The 18,775-nt window shown below is 39.4% G+C and overlaps 1 protein-coding gene and 1 long non-coding RNA gene across 35 annotated transcripts in view; one reads left to right on the top strand and one right to left on the bottom strand.

Moving 5' to 3' along the window:
• Positions 1-18,775, top strand: part of RIMS1 (regulating synaptic membrane exocytosis 1) — a 537,571-nt gene that overhangs the window by 281,769 nt on the left and 237,027 nt on the right. For all 33 annotated transcript variants that reach the window (XM_051854559.2, XM_051854558.2, XM_051854586.2 and 30 more), the window contains 2 exons: positions 12,509-12,849; positions 16,900-17,768. In XM_051854559.2, coding sequence (XP_051710519.2) covers positions 12,509-12,849; positions 16,900-17,768 — 1,210 coding nt within the window. The remainder of the gene's footprint in view (positions 1-12,508; positions 12,850-16,899; positions 17,769-18,775) is intronic.
• On the bottom strand, positions 5,209-17,233 carry LOC103349797 (uncharacterized). Of its 2 annotated transcripts, none has more exons than XR_007922923.2 (4): positions 17,149-17,233; positions 16,343-16,469; positions 15,685-15,835; positions 5,209-6,348 (listed from the first exon to the last, which is right to left on the bottom strand). It is a non-coding gene; the product is annotated as an uncharacterized lncRNA (long non-coding RNA). The 2 variants fall into 2 exon arrangements; XR_007922922.2 differs by lacking the exon at positions 5,209-6,348 and adding an exon at positions 12,729-12,865.

Below are 18,775 nucleotides of genomic sequence, written 5' to 3'. Positions count from 1 at the left end.
ATACAGTTTTAAGAGCATAGTGTACCCTCCACTCTACCCTCCCTCCATCCCTCCCACAACTCCACCCTGCGCCCTCCTTCTTTTCTTACTTTTAAATTTCACAATGACTTATTTCAATTTTTTTATAATCATAGGCTTAACCCTCTACTAAACAATATTCATTTTTTTTAATTTAAAAAATGTAACTGACATAAAGCTGTACATATTTATGAGATACTATATGATGCTTTGATACATGTATTCATTGTGTGTTTTCCAATTAGAGTAATGGATCTGTCTCCTCAAACATTTAATATTTCTTTCTGTTGAAAAACATCAAAAATTATTCTTACTTCTTTTAGAGAAATACACAGCACCTTATCATAGCCCTTGTCACCCTACTGTGCCATACAGGAGCAGCAGTTCTTAGTGCCCATGAATCAACCTTTTCCTGTCTCTTCCTTCCCCCTTTCCCTCCCCAGCCTCTGGTAACCACCCTTATACTCTCCATTTCTGTAAGATCAACTCTTCTAGATTCTGCATATGAATGAGATCACATGGTATTTGTCTTTCTGAAGTTGCCCTATTTCTCTTAAGCATATTTAGTTTTACCAACTGTTACTCTCTATTTTTCCAGTATCTTTGTTTGCATTTGTCCTCATTTTTCTTGCACTAAAAGTTTTTATTAGTGTTACCTTCCTATGAGTCTGCTTATAACACATTCACTTCTGGTTTGAATAAAAAAATCTATTTTTAAAAAAACCAATATTTGCAGTCTTTAAGACTTCATTAAGCATTTATTTTGCTTCATCACAAACATATAACTGCATTGTGTTCTTGTCTAACTTCTATTATGAGGTCAGTTATCAATATTACATTAGACCTTTGGAAACAATGTGTCTTTTTCTCTTTTTTTTTTTGAAAGCTTTTTCTTTGATTTTCTGTAGTTTTATTATGATGTACGTAGCCCTTGTCTTTTTTTTTTACTATGTTCTGTTCATGGTTTGCAGCAGTCCTTAAATCTGTAATTTGATTTATATCAATAATATCTTTCACTTGTGATTTATTTCACACTGCTGTAGTGGGATATCATGGACTGACTTAAACAACATTTATTCCTCACCTTACTGATAGAATTAGGCATCAACGTGAGAGCAGATGTGGTGTCTGACTTGGTATCTGGTGGGCAGGATGGCTGCAGGAGAGAACAGTCTGGTCTCTTCTCATAAGGCCATGCATCTGACCATGAGGGCTTCAGTCTCATGAACCCATCTAAACTTAGTTGCCACACAAGGCTCCAGCTCCAAATGCTATCGTGTTGGAGAGAACCATTATAATATACAAATTTGACGGTGACACAGACACTCGGTTTACAGCAATTTTGGAAAGCTATGGCCTCATGTACTGCTTTTGCTTCATATTCTGTATTCTGTTTCAGATTCCTTATTCTCCCCTTATAGGTGCCAATTGAACAAGTTAAACCTTGGTTCCAGTTACACGTGTTAAAACTTTTCAGGGGCAGCAGTGTGGCATAACAGCTTAACTCTCCACCTGGGAAGCTGGCATCCCATATGGGCACCAGTTCCAGACCCAGCTGCTCCACTCCCATCCCACCTCCCTGCTAATACACCTGGGAAAGCATGGAAGATGGCCCAAGTGCTCAGGCCCATGCAACCACATAGGAGGGCTGGAGAAAACCCCTGGCTCCTGGCTTCAGCCTGGCCCAGCTGTGGCCATTGTGGCCATTTGGGGAGTGATTCAGTCAATGGAAGATTCTCTCTCCCTCCCTCCCTCCCTCCCTCCCTCTTCTCTCTGTAACTCTGCCCTACAAATAATAATAATAACAGTCTAATCCAACCCTTATCATTTACTCTTTAAATATATTTTTAGGAATTTTCCAGTGAACATTTCTGGTTCTGACATGTTCATTGTAAATTAGATTTTAATTATGAATTCACCTTCTTTAATAGTTATATATTAAAGTTTAATTTAATTTAATAGTTATGACTATTTGGGATTGTGTTTGTTTTGGTAATTTTAATTTCTGAGGAATTTATCTATTTTAGCCATGTAATGAGATTTATTGGTAAAATAAGAGGGGGACAACTCCCTGTGATTTGTTTTAATAAGTATGCTGATATTCTCCGAAATTGTCAATCAGGCCCCCATCCTTACAACTTGTTTAACCTTACTTATCTCTTTAGTCTCTGTCTCATAAAGTTGGTTTGGTTTTGTTTAGTCACATTGCCCTATTTTTTCTTTGAATGAGTCTAAAATCTTTAGTGATATCATCTCTTTTGGTAATTATATTTCTTGGTTAGTGAAATGTCCATTAATTTTATTAATCCTCTCAAAGAGCTAATTTCTGGTTTAATTAATTTTCTCTATGTTATATTTACTTTTTTAATTTTAAGTTCCATTAGCACTATAGAATAGATCAATAATGTATATGAAAGAAAAATATAATTGTGAGAATGGGAGTCAGATTTTAAGGAGGAAGAAATAAATGAAGTATAAGAGCATGGGCATGAAATAAATTTAGATTCCTTAAACAACTAGCTTGAACTTAAATAGAAAAGGAAGTGAATAGAAGTGAGATAGTTTGCAAGGAGAATAATGTTTACTTGTAAAAGCCTTGATTATTTAATTTTCTTTTATAGTTATACAGTCATCTGCTTAAGAACATTTTGGTCAATGACAGACCACTTAAATAATGGTGAACTTGTAAGATTCTATTGTTTAGTTACATTGTAGCCATTTTAGTTTGTGTAAGTACACTCTATGATGTTCACCCAATGATTCTAGATTGGATTAAAAAATATGATTCAGTCCTGTTCTACTATAAGAAGAAATACAGCTCTAAAAATGACATAAAAAATTAACCAAAAGAATATAGAACTATATCTGGCAAAAAGTAGCTAAAAGAGTAAAACTAGCAGTATTGGAATGTAACTCACAAATGCATTTTATTCTCACAACAACCACCAGAGGGATCCTACTTAAACCTAACACATATCAGCTCTGAAACCCTCAATGGGTCCACATTTTTCTCCTCATAAAAGTCAGTATGTTTGCAGTAGCTCCGAAAGACCAACTCAGCTGCTCCTTCGCAAACCCATCTTATACTATTTTTTTTATTTATTTTTTATTTTTATTTTTTTGACAGGCAGAGTGGACAGTGAGAGAGAGAGACAGAGAGAAAGGTCTTCCTTTGCCGTTGGTTCACCCTCCAATGGCCGCCGCGGCCGGCACGCTGCAGCCGGCGCACCGCGCTGATCCGATGGCAGGAGCCAGGTACTTATCCTGGTCTCCCATGGGGTGCAGGGCCCAAGCACCTGGGCCATCCTCCACTGCACTCCCTGGCCACAGCAGAGAGCTGGCCTGGAAGAGGGGCAACCGGGACAGAATCCGGCGCCCCGACCCAGACTAGAACCCGGTGTGCCGGCGCCGCTAGGCGGAGGATTAGCCTAGTGAGCCGCGGCGCCGGCCCCATCTTATACTATTCAACCCTTCACTTAGTTCCAGCTGTTCCTCAAAACTGCCAGGCATAAGCCCCATCAAGGTTCTTTTCCTTTTCCATTTGTTGTTGTTGTTGTTGTTGTTGCCCAAAAGGTTTTCCCTCAGATTATCTGCCTAGCATAGTCTTACTCAGCACTTTCTTGGTGAAGTTTGCCTTGACCAATCAATTTTAAATTGAACCACACTACTGAGTGGATCGTCCTTTACCTTTTTTCCTCTGCATTTGTTTCTGGTATGTGTCAACATCTAGCATGTTATCTATGTTTACTATTATGTTTTAGTTTTCTTTGTCTTCTTTCACTGGAATACATACTGCAGGACAGAATTTTTGTCTATTTTGTTCTCTGCTGCTTCCCCAGTGCTTAAAACAATGCCCAGCACATAACATGGTCTCAAATAATTAATTGAAATCAGAAGTATGTATAACATAGCTCTTTAAAAAAAAAAGATTTATTTGTTTATTTGAAAGGCAGAGTTACAGAGAGGCAGAGTCAGAGAGAGAGAGAGAGAGAGAGAGAGAGAGAGAGGTATTCCATCTGCTGGGGCACTCCCCAAATAGCCACAACGGATGGAGCTGAGCTGATCTGAAGCTAAGAGCCAGGATCTTCCTCTGGGTCTCCCATGTGGGTGCAAGGCCCCAAGGACTTGGGCCATCTTTTAATGCTTTCCCAGGCCATAGCAGAAAGCTGGATTGAAAACAGAGCAGCCGGGACTCGAACCAGCGCCCAATGGGATGCTGGCGCTGCAGATGTTGGCTTTACCTGCTATGCCACAGCGCAGGCACCTAAACATAGCTCTTCATATTATAGGAAAAGAATATTTACTTTTCATTTGAATATATACTGTCAATAACTTTCATATATTGTTAAGACAAATATTTTGTCATGAAATATTTTGTTGACATAATAATTATATATATTTATGAAGCACAGTGAGAAGATTTGGTACATTGTTCAACATGTCATTAACAAATCAGAGTAATTAGCATTTTATTAATTACTATGCATCAAACACAGTTACATATAGTATCTTACTTAATCTTCATGTATAATCTATGAAATCATTATTTCCCTATTTTATAAATGAGGATACTAAAGCACAGAGAAATGATATAATCTATCCTAGGTAGTGAAACAAGAAGTTAGGAGAACTGGAATTCAGTTCCACACAGGCCACCTGATTCAGTATTCATTGTTGCTGCTTACATGCCGTGAACTCCCCAGAATCAGGATAATGGGAATATTAGACATGTACAGCAGCATGATTTTTTCTCTCTAGAAGCTTTTATGATCTTTACTTTTCTATTTATTTATTTATTTTTGACAGGCAGAATAGATAGAGAGAAAGAGGCAGAGAGAAAGGTCTTCCTTTGCCGTTGGTTCACCCTCCAATGGCCACTGCGGCCGGTGCGCTGCGGCCAGCGCACCGCGCTGATCCGATGGCAAGAGCCAGGTACTTATCCTGGTTTCCCATGGGGTGCAGGGCCCAAGCACTTGGGCCATCCTCCACTGCACTCCCTGGCCACAGCAGAGAGCTGGCCTGGAAGAGGGGCAATCGGGACAGAATCCGGTGCCCCGACAGGGACTAGAACCCGGTGTGCCAGTGCCGCAAGGCAGAGGATTAGCCTAGTGAGCCGCGGCACCGGCCTTATGATCTTTACTTTGGTATATTGAAATTATATACCAATTTCGTATCTTCAAGGTTTCAGTTTCCGTTCATTGTAATAAAGTTCAGTGAGATCTGTACTCTGGGAATTGTCTTCTATTAATTTTGAAATATTTATTCTCCTCCATACTTAAAAATTATTTTATGGTTTCTTTCCTATTCTTGTACTTGTACATTACTTTTTTTTACAAGAGCAATTCTTTGTCAATGCGTTGCCTATATATAGAATTATGTGGATCCTGCAATTCTGTATCTACATAGACAGCCATCAATCAAATATACAGGTAGTATAAGATATTTTGAGAATCTGGAAGGACTTGTAAAACTTACCACTTATATATTCTCTTTAGCAAAAGAAAGTCTACCAAGAAAGAGGAAAAAAGGAATTCCAAGAAGTAAATGATCTGTTTGTAGAAGAGTAAACAGTTAAGAAAAGTCCCAGAAAGAACTGATTACTGAGAAGCCTAGAGAGAGATTTGGAGCAGAAGAATGGGAGCTCTAGAAGGAGGGGGCTAGAAGTAAAAAATCAAATATACAAGAAGAAAAAGACAAAACTATGAATAGGATAAAGAAATTTCACTAAGAGAGGAACCATTTGTATTTGAGACTAGGAACATTTTCCATTAGTGAAACATTGGTCATCATGTTGGATCCACAGAATCTGAGGCATAATCTAAACCCACGAGTTGGCTCTGTGGTAAATAATAACCCATATACAAAGTTGAAATGGGATTGAGGGTTGAAGGAAAGAGAAGTACCTCAATCAACCTTATCCTTAGCTGTCATTGCAGTAGGCATTTAAGAGGCTTCAAAAAGTTCGTGGAAAGTATGTATTATGAAATGACTATAAATGGACTTCAAAAGTTTTTTTAACCAGAATAAATTTATATTTTAATTCCCTTTTCCATGAGCTATTTAAAATGCCCTTATAAGATGTTTGAAGAGTTTATTAACCTCAAACATAAGTGCTTAGTAGTAGTACTTTGACTTTCATGACTACACAAAGTTGGGGGAGAACAGGCAAATGACTCAGCATTATAAGTCCTTCTTTCTGTTTCTTAAGAGTGTTTTTGTGCGTGTGCAGAGGTGCAAGCCATCAGGATGGAGACAGTCTTCTGACAGAACAAGGAGTGCTTTTGTAGGTCCACAGTAGCTCTGTTTCAGATGTTGTGAAGAGTGGTCACTCTGTATGTAGAAAATAAACACTGTTTAATGAAGACTTTCAAATAGTCTGTTGATGTTAGTTCACTTCTCACTTCTGTCCAGCTGGAGTATCTGTCATTTCTAAATAGAACTTCTCTGAGTTCTGGTAAGAAGATTAACTCTGGTTCAACCTGTGGTTTAAGCCACAGTTTCCTCCATTTAATTTAATTTACCACCTTCTCCCATATACAACTTCTAGAAATGTGTTGGCATCTCCCTTCCTCTTTTGTGTGACTTATGGCTCTATAGCTTTATTTGCTGTTCTTTACATGGGATCACACTATGTTATTTTAAATTTGAAACATTTATGAGGTATGTGTCACTCCCCCATTCTCGGAGGAACAACACAGAACCCTGCGCTGTTCTTTTGTCTGCTCGGCCCTTCCTGGGTTTGCTGCTGGTCCTTCCCGGGTTGGCTGCCGATCCTTCCACCTCCGTGGAGGGGCAGCTCCCCCTGCCACTTTCCCCACTTCCGCGGGGGAGTGGCACACCACCGGCCAGCTCTCTCGGGGGCTGCTCAGATGTTATCTGGATGTTCCCTGTGCATGTTGTCTCTCTCCTTCTTTATAGTCCTCTTCCACCAATCCCAACTCTGCTACCCACACGCCGAGCACGCTGCTCTCCTTCAATCAGGAGCAGGATCAGCTCCTGCAGCTTGTCAAGTTGGTGAGAGGCAGCTGTGTAGAAGTTGTTTACTCCTCTCCCAGCGCCATATTGTGGGAGAGCAGATGCATAGAATAAGTCTTAATTCCAGTAACTTAATCTAGTCCGAGTTGCTCCCCACAGTATGGGCATTGATGCAGTGGGTAAGCCCTTGCATGGGGCACCTGGTATCCTATAAGGACTTGTGGTGTTCCAGTCCAGGCTCCTCTGTCCATACCAGCTTCCTGTTACTGCGCACTCTGGTGAGAAGCAGCTGGTGGTTCAAGAGGTTGTGTTTCTGACATCCTTGTGGGAGGCCTGGATTTAGTTTCCAGAATCCAGCTTCAGCCTGGCCTGGCTTGGCCTGGCCTTGGCTGTTGCAGGCATTTGAGGAGTGAACCAATGAATGGAAATATCTCACTCTGTCTCTGTCTGTCTGTCTGTCTCTCTCTGTTCTTCCCTCTCTATATCTCACTCTATCTCTTTCAACTAAATAAAATACTTAAAAAAAAAAAATAGAGACATTTATGAGAAAACAGGGGTTGGGAACATCATCATGTCATAAGACTTTAAAATGCAGAGCCTAATTATCAGGTTTGGTTTATAATTTAGCACAAACTTTTTGGGAAGCAATTTTGCAAAATATACACTAAAAGCCCCAACTCTTATTACAATGATTATAGTGAAAAAATATTTAAATGTGTTCTAATTTTACCCAATATATTTTTAATTTTACTTATTTATTTGAGAGGTAGAGTTCCAAACAGTGAGAGGGAGAGTCAGAGAAAAAGGTTTTCCATTCCAAATGGCTGCAACGGGCAGAGCTAGGCCGATCTGAAGCCAGGAGCCAGGAGCTTCTCCTGGGTCTCCTATGTGGATGCAGGGGCCCAAACTTGGGTAATCTTCTACTGCTTTCCCAGGCCATAGCAGAGAGCTGGATTGGAAGAGGAGCAGCTGGGGCTTGAACCAGCGTCCAAATGGGATACCAGTGCCTCAGACTAGGGCTTTAACCACAATGCCACAGCACTAATGTCCTACCCAATTATTTGATCTTTTTGCCAACATATTCTCTAAGAAATGACCTTAAACATGAAAATGGTTTGATTATTTTTTTCTGTAGAATTCCGTTAATGTGAAAGAATGTAAGAAGTTTAATGGTTAGGCAAATTAAATACCATTTCTATGGAATATTTGTAGATACTGAAATATTGTAATCATTATGTTCCTGAATCTGTACATAGGAAATACATAAAATTTATATACTTTAAATATAATTTTTTTAAGAAAAAGGTGCATAATACTTGAGGATCACAAGAAAATATGCTGTAATATTAAACTGGTAAATAACCACAAATCCCCAGTGGAAATTCAGTTTTTTAAATTTGCCTAGACAATGAAACCAAAATGTAATAGCAGAACAATGGGAGTGAACTACTCATTAAAGAGAAAAATTCTATGTCATTCTATATTGCAGAAATCCACACAATGTATTTTATAAACTTCCAAAGAGAAATAATAAACTTAGGAGATAGAAACAAGGACAACAAAAATCAAAACACACTATAACAAGAACTGAAAGGAATGTGCTATTTCTCATCCACTCAGTCATGTACTACTTTCTACTGTCTTATTTCATTTATGAATATCACTAAAATGTTACTGCAATAATTTCTCCCCAGTTTATGCTACAGTGAATATTGCACTGAATAGAGGAAGTAGAGAAAATGAGTAAAATTTCAGAAAATGCAGCAACTGTAAGGTTAAGTCCAGTCTTCTGCTTTTCATGTGCTTTTAAAATGGTAGTGTAATATTATTAAAAAGTACTAATGAAATGAAAGTCAATCTTAAAATGTATTCATAAAAAGAAACTTCACAATATCATTTTGTATTTTGGGGGAGACTTTATGCATATGTGTTTATTCTTGATGCAGTAATGCAGGCATCTCAGATATATTTTTGTAAGCAAGACATTTGTGTTAATATGAGAATTCTGGATTTCACCATGAAGAATAACCTTAGTAGTATAATCAATAGTAAATCTATGGCATATTTCTTTTCTGCTGTGTATCTGAGTCTCCAAACATTTCACGTGAAGGCAAGTGTAGAGTACTTCTTTCATTTTTTGTTTTTTCTGCTAAAGCTATGACTTTATCCATGTTAGTCTCTCTGTATATACAGTAGGGAGCATTGTAATTTTTATTTCTCTGGTTAAAAAAATTCTTGTGGATGGCCAGCGCCGTGGCTCAGTAGGCTAATCCTCCACCTGCGGCGCTCACACCCCTGGTTCTAATCCCGGTCGGGGCGCCGGATTCTGTCCCGTTGCTCCTCTTCCAGGCCAGCTCTCTTCTGTGGCCAGGGAGTGCAGTGGAGGATGGCCCAAGTGCTTGGGCCCTGCACCCGCATGGGAGACCAGGAGAAGCACCTGACTCCCGGCTTCAGATCAGCGTGGTGCGCTGGCCGCAGTGGCCACTTGGGGGGGTGAACCAATGGAAAAGGAAGACCTTTCTGTCTCTCTCTCTCTCTGTCTCTCTCACTGTCCACTCTGCCTGTCAAAAAAAAAAAAAAAATTCTGTGGATCTCATAATTGTCTCTTGTATTTCTGAAGTATTCAGTAAGTGAAAAAGAATTATTTTAAAATGCTGTTATCTGTGTATTTGAAATACATGAAATTTGTTTGCCTTAAATTTAAAAAGTGCTGTTAAGGTCAGAGTAAAGTTTTTAGTTATTCTTATTTTTTCTGATACATGGTGTGGAGTTTCAGAAGCCAAGTTTCATCACAATGATTTGTCTTTTGAGTTTGCATTTGATACTTAACATCTGTGAACTGTTAAGTTATTGTACAGACCTACTTTAGATTACTTTGGAATAGTTCCTAGAGTATTTAATCAGGGTACAATCCAGCATGGAACAATATCTAAAAGGTATGTCTCTGTGTGTTAAAAGCATTATTTTTATAGACATAGTTATGTCTTACACTCTTGTTTAGAAAAATGTGTGAAAGTCTCCTCCCCTCACTTTTGGATTATCTATAGCCTGAGGCAAATATAATGCCTAAAACTAGTTCAAAAGAGAACCTTACATGTAGATTACTATGTTGCTTTATGGTATCTGGCTCATTTTTGTAAATGCCTGCCATATGAACTGTGTGGTAGGAATTGTATTGAAAACCATGAAAATGCCCTATTATAATCAATTTATTTAACATATATAAAGCATTTACTTTTATTGTCAAATTTTCAATATGAATAATTATAATTAAAATAAGGAGGTAGTATTTTAATAAAAGTAAATATTTTAACGTTTTTATAATTTTAAAGCTAGAGGAAAGGTTAACCACACGTGTAATTAATTTTAAGATATTAATTAAAAGGCTGTTTTACACAAGAAATACATACTAAAATTTGCTATTGAACAGTATTTTCATAAATATTAAAAACAAGAAAAAATAAAGGAGATATCTCAGACTAACATGAATATACAGTATTTTAAGACCATTATTTATAATACCTATGCAATTTTTATTTATTCATTAATTATCATCATTAGAGTACATTTGAAATGAGATGAAATGAATTATAAAATTTTCTTTAGTTAATAATATTTTGTTTGCTTTTATTGACCCAGCAGCAATTTTGCATATATTTAAAATTTGGAACTTGCCCAAATATGGCAAATACTTTTCATTGACACATTCCATAATATTTAAAAATATAAACCAGTCAAAACAAGATTGTGGTAACAATGTTCTAAATAATATTTGGAGCAAATAAAGATAATATTCTTTTCTGCCCTTCTTTAGTTTCACTCCACTTTGAAAACTTTGCAAAAAATTTTAGATTGTATTTTCTGTACAGTTTTAAAGGAAATTCATATTTATCCTAAATATTTATTATTTTAATAGAAAAGGACCTACTTTTCATAATTATTTGTTAAGAAATGTAAATTGAATATTTATGCAGTTGGCACAAAACAGCAAAAATGTCATAACAATCTTCTTGAACTATATGATTTCAGATCTTATTGTTGTCCTGTCAGCGACAGAGGCAAACCAAAAGAAAATACATTCCCTGCCCCCATCTAATCTGGACATTCAAGATTCAGTCTCACTGCTCATGGAATTCTGGGCCTCAGACTTCTACTCCTTGTAATGTTATCCTTACTATGTCCATGGTCAAACCATCAGGACTTCAAAGGACCTCAAAATAAAAGAGATGATGGCACCTTATGCAAAATATAGTCCTATGTTCCAAGTATTTAAATAGAAGCTGCATTCCAAAACCTTTGTATTTTGATATATGCTTATGCAACGAATCACTTAGTTTAACATCTTAGTAAATGGAAATTATGTGATAGCAACTGTAAAACTTAATGCAGATGTTTCTCCCTATGTAACTGAATGCGTTCATAGTATATTTCTTCTTTTGGCCAACAGCACTTTTACTATCTTACTTTGTTTCTCACGTATTGTATGTAGGATTTCTTCATCCTTAGGCAACATTTTTGAGTAATGGTTGACTGAGTCAGTATTTGTAAGGGCCTGGAGTTTTTCCTTGGGGTACTATTTATGGAGTCCAAAGATCAAAAAAAAATTTTTAAAGAATTTTAAAGGAAAGCAAGAGAGGCAGGAAGAGTAAGGTGAAATCATAGCACAAAAAATGCAGAGGTGCCGAGGCTGTTTGAGAAGGCGGCTCTTGGGGCTGCTGGCACCTCTCATTGCCCTGCAACTGCCTTCATTATTATATCATTTTAATTGTCATCAAGATGACAGCAGATAGATAGGTTTATTTCAAATGATTATGCATCATAATTTATCAGTGGATATGTTTCTAAAGAGTGGTCGTAAAATAGTTTTCCTAAGAAAACATTACATTGAGGTGGTCACATATGAATAAACTCGGCCTCAGGTTTTTGGCATTAGTCACCTTGATGGGAAACTGGTATTTTGCAATTATTTTTGTAAAAAAAGCTTAAGTTTAGTTTATTGCTAAGAAACTAGAGGAAATGTACCGCTTGACTTTTTCTCTACTCTACCTTTTGTTTATTTCATATAAATAACTTTTAATACTGAAAGATTTTTGAGAAGATATTGTCCAAGTCTTTTGAGATATTGAAGTTTATGTACATAAATATTGCACATAAATTATAACATTTTTCTTAGCAACTAGCCACTTGGAACACATTCACTGACAGAAATTATAAATGAAGCTTCAGAGTGAATCATACAAAATATGACAGATACATGGTACAAGGAAACTCAGAATCATCAAGTTAGAAGTGTTGAGGGAAAAAAGCACTCTGGTTGCCCAGAAACATGCTGGTTTGGGTAGGTCCTAGTCCAAACATTCATATATTGTGCTTGATGTGTGCAAAACTAATTTTTACAAGAAATGTACAAGGATAAATAAGAAAATAAGGACTGCTGTTTTTCCTTAAAAGATATTACAAAGAAATTATTTCCAAGTAGCATAGAGAATTTATATTTTCTCTCTTCTTCAAATAGGTTATGTGGGTATGCAATTTATGTCGAAAGCAACAAGAAATCTTAACCAAATCTGGTGCGTGGTTCTTTGGAAGTGGCCCTCAGCAGCCAAGTCAGGATGGAACCCTGAGTGATACGGCTACAGGTGCTGGCTCTGAGGTCCCAAGAGAAAAGAAAGCCCGACTCCAAGAACGCTCACGGTCTCAGACTCCCTTGAGCACCGCAGCTGCCTCTGCCCAGGATGCTGTTCCTTCAGGTGCACCACCAGACAGGAGCAAAGGGACTGAACCCGCACAGCAAGCCACGGGGCCCGAGCAGAAGCAGGCTTCATCCAGGTCTAGAAGTGAACCTCCCAGAGAGAGGTAAAGTTCATTCACCCTGTAAGCAAAAGATCGTACTTTTAGATAAAACCCACTTTCAAGAGTTTCAACTTCCATTAGGAAGATTATTTGGAATTATTACTTCCCAGACCCTACATGAAAGGCAACAAGAGGCCTGGTGTACTTTGTCTATCACTCTAGGATGCATCCTTCCTTAGGAAACTTTGTTGAAAAGCTTTTCCTTCATGCCACACACAGATGCTTACATAAGCTAAGGCACCTGACAGTTACTGACTTGCAATCTTGAAGTCAGAGCAGCTTAGGTCACTTTCCATTTATAGAATTAGTCCTTTCATTAAAAGTGTTGGAAAGTTTCGCTTACATCAGATAAGCCTTCTTTGAGGACATTTATTGTATGTTGAGCTCTGAAAACTGACTAATTATTAACCAGGGGAAGGACTGGATAGTGCTCCAGGTATCTTCACAGGCATGTGGCCTGACAGAACAACTCCAGTGGGATGAACTAAAGAATAGCCATTCGCTACAGTGCAAGAAGTAGAGGGATATTGGAGGAGAGGATGACTGGTAAAGGGACAGGTTAACTTTGGTTTTATCCTAGGCATAATGGAAAGCCAATGAAGATTTTAAAAAGATTTGAACAGATAATTTACTTCAGTTGATCAATTTAAAAATGTATTTGTGGCCCAACATGATGCTACACAGCAGGACATATGAGGGTCTTCAAAATTTTCATGGAGAATGCACAGCATGAAAAAAAATCAATGCATGGGTTTCAAAGACTTTGGCACTAAAATAAACTTGTATTTTAATTCTATTTCTCCTTGAATCTTTGAAGAGAATATAGTTCTTGCTTTCATCATTTTGGGGAACTGACTGCTGTTTGGACCTGAACTAGGATTGATTGCTTTGGTCTGTGAAACTCTCATTTGTCCCACTGGGTGGAACAAGTAAGGCTTTTGATTTCATTCACAAATAAAGCCCATACTACAAGATTAAGTACTGTCTAATCAGCAGATCTGGATTCTAACCTTAGCTCTGCCAAAACAGGCAGTAACAACTCACCTTAATGAGTTGTAGCAGGTATTAAATAGAGCATGTGGCACATGATAGGCATACATTGAATACAGCTGTTAGTCAAGCCAGCTGCTGATGTATAGAGACGCTCCTCAACCTAAGATGTCATTGTGACCCAGTACACTGTGGAAATCTGAAAACAGTGTAAATTGAAAATGCATTTAATACACCTAACCAACTGAACATCATAGCTTAGCAAAACAGTATACTGTAAAGTTGTGGTTATGTATTCTGATTATGTAGTAAAATGGGAGCTGCAGCTGGCTGCCACTGTCTAGTATTCTAAGAGATTCTCCTACCACACATCACTAGGCCTGGAAAAGCTCAAAACACAAAATTCAGATTACAAATATACTGAACACCTTATCCTTTTTGCAGCATCATAATTTAAAAAAAAAAGCAGTAACTCAAACCATCATTAAGTTGGGGACCATCTATATTTACTGCAGGTAAACACTGTGCCAGGAACCAGAAGGTATAAGGGTCATTAGGACATGATCCTTCCTCTCACAGACCCTATGGAAGAACTCACATGATATCCTATAAAACACAGACACTTAGGCAAATAGCCAGGATGCTAATTTGTTCAAGGCCAGAAAATAGTATATAAGTAGTACTTTGGGAGCCCCATGATAAAAGAAAAGACTTCTAAATCTTTCTGTGATATACAGAGGGAGTAGAGAGAGTACAGGAGGTCAGTGCAGGAGAACGAGTACCTAAAATATTTGGAGAGAAAATAGAAAGGACACCAGAGATACCTCAGTGAAGGTAGAATTAATAGGATCTGTGACAAACTGTCGTGGGTGAGGAAGAGCCAGAAATACTGGAGGTGCAGTTTGACATTGGTTAGAAGATGGTATCTTTAAATAAGACAGAGGATTTGGAAATGTAAAGTTTCTAAAGGAAAAAAGAGTTCTCTTTTTGACATATGGTAACAGCTACAAATATTCAAAGATGAGATCTGAATATAGACTTTTTGCTTTGACTTTCATAGATGAAATCTGAAGGAGACTGATGGGGATGAATACCTTTACTGATGATATAACTACCTGAGACAGTAATGAGGAAGTGGCAGTGTGGGAGCAAGAGAAAAGAGAGATGGGACTAGGCTACCTCAAAGAGAAGCCAGATGGAAGGAATGATAATTTGAAATTATTGAATAGTGCTTGATCACAGTTTATATTTAGGACCACCTAACGGTAGAGGTAAGCAAAAGTGTGGAGCAGGAACTAGAGACCACAAAACTCTCTCCATCCACAGAGTACTCTACTCTTTCCTAAAACATCTTCGCAGGTGATGTCTCCTTTCAGTCCTCCCATGAATCTGCAAGGTAAGTGTTATTTATCAGCATCTTAGGAAAAGTAAATGGATTCAATAAAAACTTCAAATGAGTGCAACTGTGCCAGAATTATCTACTGAAAGTTTGTAATACAGTCATTGCACTCTTATGCAAGTGATAGTTGATAATGATTAAGTATGTATTCATATTAGACCCCTTACAGCACAGTTGCAAGGCCACTCTTGCAGTTCCACATTCAGATCCAAATCCCTTTCATATGAAATGATCAAAGTAATCGAAATGCCTCAGACTCAGCCCCTTGTTTTTTTTTTTTTTCTTCCTATGCCATTTCTCTCTTGCATCACAAGCTTCTCTTCAAACTCAACCCATTTTGTATCTTAGCAGTGCCTTCTTTGGTAACCCACAATATTAACAGACCTTTTCCCATGTTATATTTTTGTTGTTATTGTTCATGTCTTAGACTTCCATTCCAATGATCTTACCTCTATGGTGTACTTTCTTAGGTCCTTAGAATGTCCAAATGAGTCTGGGTTGTCTCCATTTTAATTGCACATTAGATCTATAGGGTGAGACTGCTTAGCCAAGGCACCTCCTTCTTGTAACTTATGGTGTGACTGCTGGAAATTTCTAAAACTAGGTGCCAGAGAAGGATAAAAAGGGACAACTAAATGATACATCTACGGATGTTCAAGTGTTGTCAAACACATCCCCTTCTCTTTTATCTCTGCTAGTGCTTTCACCAGCTTGTAGGGAAAAAGTTGAACTCAAAACACTTCTTTTGGTTGGTATCCCGAAAGCATGGAGAGGAACAGGAAAGGTGGGTGGCAGGGAAGGAGTAACAATTTCAGGATTTCTGTCATTTTTTCATGAGCGAGGTAAAATGAGAGCTATGGTTAGCCATTTCTTTTTTTCCTAAAAAACTCCCTAAAAGTGTTTGGATACATACATAGAATGCAGTTGAAATTACTTTAATTCTACTGCTGAAGAAGTGCTGTGAGATTTGATTTTTGAAACGGACACACTTGCATCACACTCATTTAAAAAAATCTTACAAGAGATTGTCAACATGTATTAGCCACATTTATATAAAGTATATATTTAGTTTTGACTAAATAATTGAGAGACACTCTCTCTCATTACCTGGTTCACTCCCCAAATACACGTAATGGGCTGGGACTGGGTCAGGCTGGAGTTAGGCGCTGGGAACACAATCCAGCTCTTCCATGTCGGGGTCGGGAACTCAAGCACTTCAGTACTTAGCAGGAAGCTGGAATCAGGGTCAGAGCTAAACTGGATGGAAGTGTCCCAAGTGCCAAATTCCCATCACTATGTCATCTTCTGCTCGTATATTACTTATATTTTCATCTATAACGCTTTAAGTCATAAGCAGAGGTTAGAATAAAACGTGTTTATTTATGGAATTTTTGATGGCTTTTACTGATCTGATTAGAGAACTTAAAATAGGAAAACAAGTTTTGAAGGCCCCGAATGTATATCGCCATGCAACAGCGCCATTTTCAACAGCTAATCAGATATGCAGGTTTAATGCGGTTCTTTATCATCTCGATGTTTAATGAGACATCGGATTATAATCATTTGAAGTAAGATTGGATATACAAAGAAAAGAGTTTCTGAGGTCTCTGGCCTTTCCCTGAAGTTTTACAGCCGCTCTCCTTACGTTCCTTTGTCTACCACAGGAAGAAGGCTCCAGGGCTCTCTGAACAAAATGGCAAAGGGGCCCTGAAGAGCGAACGGAAACGTGTGCCAAAGACCCCTGCGCAGCCCGGGGAGGTGGCCGCGGAGGAGCGGGAGCGGAAAGAGAGGCGGGAAAGTCGAAGGCTGGAGAAAGGGCGGTCACAGGACTACCCCGACATGCCGGATAAAAGAGAGGAGGCCAAGGCCGCGGCGGAGGAGGAGAAGCAAAGGAAAGAGGAGGAATACCAGACCAGGTATCGCAGCGACCCGAACCTGGCGCGGTACCCGGTGAAACCGCCGCCCGACGAGCAGCAGATGCGCATGCACGCCCGGGTGTCCCGCGCGAGGCACGAGCGGCGCCACAGCGACGTGGCGCTGCCGCGCACCGAGGCGGGCACCGCGCCGCCCGAGAGCAAGGCCGGCAAGCGCGCGCCGGCGGTCACCAGGGCCTCGCCGCCGGACTCGCCGCGGGCCTACGCGGCCGAGAGGACTGCGGAGACCAGGGCGCCGGGCGCCAAGGCGCTTACGAACCACACCCCGCCGGCGCCTAGGCATGGGCCGGGCCCCGCAGAAGCCCCGGAGCTCAAAGCCCAGGAGCCCCTCAGGAAGCAGAGCCGCCTGGACCCCAGCTCGGCCGTCCTCATCCGCAAGGCCAAGCGCGAGAAGGTGGAGACCATGCTGAGGAATGACTCCTTGAGCTCCGACCAGTCGGAGTCCGTGCGGCCATCTCCGCCCAAGCCACACCGATCTAAGCGGGGTGGCAAGAAGCGGCAGATGTCCGTGAGCAGCTCAGAGGAGGAGGGCGTGTCGACCCCCGAGTACACCAGCTGCGAGGACGTGGAGCTGGAGAGCGAGAGCGTCAGCGAGAAAGGTGAGGGGCGGCGCCCACGTGCGCCGGGGCGGGAGGTGCGTGCGCGCGCGGAGTTGGTGGTGCGGCTTGCGGTGCCGCGACGCAGGTGGTCCATGGACTCAGAGGAAGGTTTCAGTATTTGCTTATTTACCTAGATGGGGGATTTATAAACCTGTTACAAGCTCCTGAGTTAGAGCAGTTCTCATTGGTTCTGGTTGCTGGCATTCCGGGAAATTCAGCGTTGCAATCTTAGGTTTTTAAGTTACTACTTTGGAATGGATGTACTTGTGAAAAAATAACTTCTAGAGAACAAAAGCTGTCTCTTCCAGAAGGAAACACGTATATTTTCCAAAACTTTAGTGGAGTGATAGTCTAAACACAGAAGTATCATCTTTTCAAATTTCAGATTAATCTTCACAATTTGTGATGAGATTACTAAACAGGTAATACATCATGCGAGGTGCTGTTTATTGTGTTTGGGGTAGTAACGGGCTATGAAATTCACATTCTGAAAGATTTTGGAACATTGCTTGATGAACTGATTTTTTTTTCCTCTGTCTAAATATGCACCATGCAACACTACGGCAATATGTAGCCATTTAAATTATTTAAATAAATTTTAAAACTTAGTTCATTATTTAAATATTTTAAAACTTGGTTCATCAGCTTATGGGAGCCGCATCTCCAATGCTCAAGAGCAATCGTTATATAAAATTCCAGTGGAGAGGCTGCTCTAGAAAATACTTCAATTAATATTCAAATTATGTGCTTGCTGAGAAGAGACACTTCATGTTGCCGCAGTTCACTTGGGTTTACACTGGCTACGGTCCCAAATTTGATGGTGGTGGTTGCCATCTTTGTGGTGGTGTTACGGTGTCGGGGTGCTTCCTAATGAATTTGTACAAGAGGTCTTTAAGAAGACATGGAAAAGTGTATGTTATGAAAAAAACTATGCATCTATTTCCAAATTTCTTGTATCAAAATAGACTTATCTTTTAATTCCATTTGCCATGAACTTTTTGAAGTAC

Source organism: Oryctolagus cuniculus, chromosome 5 (genome assembly GCF_964237555.1).
Source record: "Oryctolagus cuniculus chromosome 5, mOryCun1.1, whole genome shotgun sequence".
NCBI classification, from domain to species: domain Eukaryota; kingdom Metazoa; phylum Chordata; class Mammalia; order Lagomorpha; family Leporidae; genus Oryctolagus; species Oryctolagus cuniculus.
Note: the sequence above shows the minus strand (reverse complement) of the source record. Positions and strands in the feature narration are given on the sequence as shown.